The sequence below is a fragment of the Lipotes vexillifer genome, unplaced genomic scaffold, assembly GCF_000442215.2.
Source record: "Lipotes vexillifer unplaced genomic scaffold, Lipotes_vexillifer_v1.1 scaffold469, whole genome shotgun sequence".
Lineage (NCBI taxonomy): Eukaryota > Metazoa > Chordata > Mammalia > Artiodactyla > Lipotidae > Lipotes > Lipotes vexillifer.
In genome coordinates, this window is record NW_006788006.1 from 2,719,352 (window position 1) to 2,722,475 (window position 3,124).

At 55.3% G+C, this 3,124-nt stretch overlaps 1 protein-coding gene across 1 annotated transcript in view; it reads right to left on the minus strand.

Annotated features, from left to right (window-relative positions):
* Positions 1-1,226: 1,226 nt before the first annotated feature.
* The window catches only part of JAK3 (Janus kinase 3), a 12,549-nt gene continuing 10,651 nt past the window's right edge, over positions 1,227-3,124 (minus strand). Inside the window, exons 21-23 of the mRNA XM_007461030.1 lie at positions 2,755-2,872; positions 2,280-2,390; positions 1,227-1,334 (exon numbers count right to left, since the gene is read on the minus strand). Coding sequence (XP_007461092.1) covers positions 1,227-1,334; positions 2,280-2,390; positions 2,755-2,872 — 337 coding nt within the window. The remainder of the gene's footprint in view (positions 1,335-2,279; positions 2,391-2,754; positions 2,873-3,124) is intronic.

Sequence of the window (3,124 nt, forward strand, 5' to 3'; positions counted from 1 at the left end):
CAAACCATCCTTTTCACTGAACTTCTTTATTCATTCAACAAATACTCCCAGAGTTCCCTCTGTGCCCAGCCCAGCCCCCAAGGAGCCTCCACGTCAGAAGAGATGGAGCTGGACGCAGACACCACCCCAGTCCTAGGATCAGAAGTACAGGGCTGACTGGGAGTGGTGGGAGAACGCTAGGGAACGCTGCAAGGAGGTGATAGCTAGGGTTCTGAGAGATGAATAAGAGTTTTCCAGGGAGGCAAAAAGTGGCAGAAAAACCTTGCAGACTGGTGTGAAGGAGTGGTGGGGTAAGCTTAACCTGCACAAGATGGCTTCTCACAAGCCTCCAGAAGTTGATTCTGTATAACCAAAGGCCAACACTATTGCCAATTATACAGAGGATGGAACTGAGGCCCAGAGAGAGGAAGCAACTCTCCCACCATCACACAGCAAATAAGTGGCAGAACCATGGGCTCCAACACCTATGCTCTTAACCTCTGTACTCTGAGCCTCCTCCTTTCACCATGCTGTTCCCTCTGCCAAGAATGCCTTTCTTTCCTTCACCCGCCGAAAAACTCCTGTTAGGCTCCATTGTCATCAGTTATGTGACCCTCTGGTCCAGACAGAAAGGGCCCCAGCGTACAGGGAGGAAATGAAGCCCTGGGACACTCAGGTTCAGTTAGGGTGGAGTGGGACATCAGCTTCTCCTGGTCTCTTACACAATTCTAAACAGTCACACAGACTCCCCCAAAAAAGTGAATTTTCAGCCAGGGCAGCTCTCTTGTCCTTGGCTTCCTCCAGCTAAAGAGGGAGTGGGGAATAGAAACCTGAGATCACATATTTAAAGCTATATAATGTCTCCTCTGGAAATGAGACAGGAAGCTCCAGGCCAGGCCCTGAGAGGTTGAGAAGATCGGGGGGACTTAACTCTGGTCCCTCAATTCTGGGGGGGGGGCGCTCAGTAGACCCCACCATTGCGTCTGTCTTGAATCTTTACAAGTTCCCAATGCTACAAGGCTGCTGTTGCTCTACAAGCCAGGGGTGCTCCCCCAAGTGCAATGTCATTTGCCCCATGAGGGTGTCTCTGAAGCGGGAGGTCCAGAGAGGGGTAGGTCCCTGATCAATGTCACACAGCCAGTCCATGGAGACCAGAACCCAGAGGTCTGTGTGCAGGACATATAAAAAAGACAGAGAATGGGGTTCTCCCTCTAGACAAGCAGGTGAGGGTCTCATGCCTCTGGACACTATCCCTGGCTTCCACTCCACAGTGCATCCAGCTGGGGGCCCAGGGTGCTGAATGGTGGCCGGTCTTGTGGGCTAGGGGCCCAGCACAGCTTCATGAGCTCATGAACCTGAGGGGGTGGGAAGAGACAACAGGGTCACATGTGAGTGGTAGGAAGGACATGACTCCTGTTCACAGTTTTAAAATAGAAATTAGACTCCATCCCTCCCTTGCTCCAAAGCCTCCCATGGCTCCCTATGGATCTTAGAACAAAATTTCATCACTTCCCCTGCCTCCCTCCCTCTACCATCACCTCCATCACCTCCTCTCTTGTTCCATGCAGCCACATCTGCCCCCATCTCATTTTGTAAATATACCAAACTCATTCCCACCTCAGGGCCTTTGCACCTGCTGTGTGCTCCACGGAGAATGCCCTCTCCCAGCTTTCCCCATGGGTAAGATCCTCTTCCTCCTTCACCCCCTCTAAGAAGCCATCCCTGACCACACACACCCCCATCTCTTTCCAGACATTGATCACCACCAGAATGTTCTTGTTAGCGTCTGCCGGTTACAGGGAGGAGGGGTAGTATCTCTTCTGTCCCCTGCTGGGTCCCCAGCACCCAGCACAGAGCCAGCACACAGTCAGCGCTCAATAAATGTTTGTGGCCTGAACAGATTAATTTGTGAATAACCAACCACATGTCAGACACTTCCACAAAAGCTGTGATGAGAAACTGTAAGAGCCACCATCATTTACTGAGCACCGACTGTATGCCAGGCTCAGAGCTGAGCAATGGAGAGATGTTAGCTAATCTGATCCTCTCCCACCCTATAAGGCATTGTTATTCCCATTTTGGAGACAGGTAAACTGAGGCCCTGAAAGTGTTTGTGACTTGCCATACAGTGAGAGAGCAGCAAAGTAGAGGCCAGAAATCCCCTTCAGCCTCATGCTCTGGTCCCTGCTCTCAATCAAGAGATGTCTGTGGTGGAGAGACCCAGAGGGACCAGCAGGCTTGCCCAGGTCCCCTGGTGAATCTACAAAGTGGGAAACTGAGGCAGGCCCTCCAGTGCTCACCTCACCAGGACAGGCAGGAGGTGCGGGCAGCCTCTGGCCGTCGGCCAGCAGCTCCAGGAGGCAGCAGAGGGCTGGCACATCTCTCTCACATCCCATCATCCGCAGGAACTCCTGGAGCCAAGGGGGAGGGCCCGAGGTGGGGGAGGAGCCATCCATGATGGAAGGGGGAGTGGCCGCCCGTGATGTGGCGGTCAGCCACAGTGAAGGGAAGAAGGGAATCACCCACCCCTGGTGGGGGAAGGGGCCCTCCTTAATGGAGGAGGATGAATTGTCTGTGATGCATGGGGGAGGGGCTGCCTGTGGTGGTGTGGGAGGTGGGGGTCAGCCATAGTGAAAAGGGGTCTTACTGGAGCCTCTAATGCTGGGACCAGGGGACCCTGAGCAAGAGAGGGACGCGGGCATAAACAGGACGGGTGTTGGCCAGGAAGGGGTTGGGGGGGTGGAGGGTCTTGGGGATCCAGGGGTGCCGACTCACGGCTGAGGGGCTACAGCTCTTGTCACTGTAGGTGAAGAGCTCGTACAGGACGACCCCGAAGCTCCAGACATCCGACTGGCGCGAGAAGATGTTGTCCGAGAGGGATTCTGGGGCGTACCTGGAGGGGAACAGGGAGGCGTTGGGGGGAGACAGTAAGGCAGAGGACGGGAAAGGACGCGGCAGAGGACGGGAAAGGACGCAGCCTCGGACTGGGGTAGGTAGGTGGGAGTTATGAGAGTCTCCAACCCTGTGGTGCCCCAGGGCGGGGCCTGGGCGGGGTCAGGGCGGAGCCAGAACAAGAAAAGGAGCGTGGTCCGGAAGGGGCCGCGGCCGTGGGGGCGTGGCCATGGCGGGCCCCAGACACTGGGGA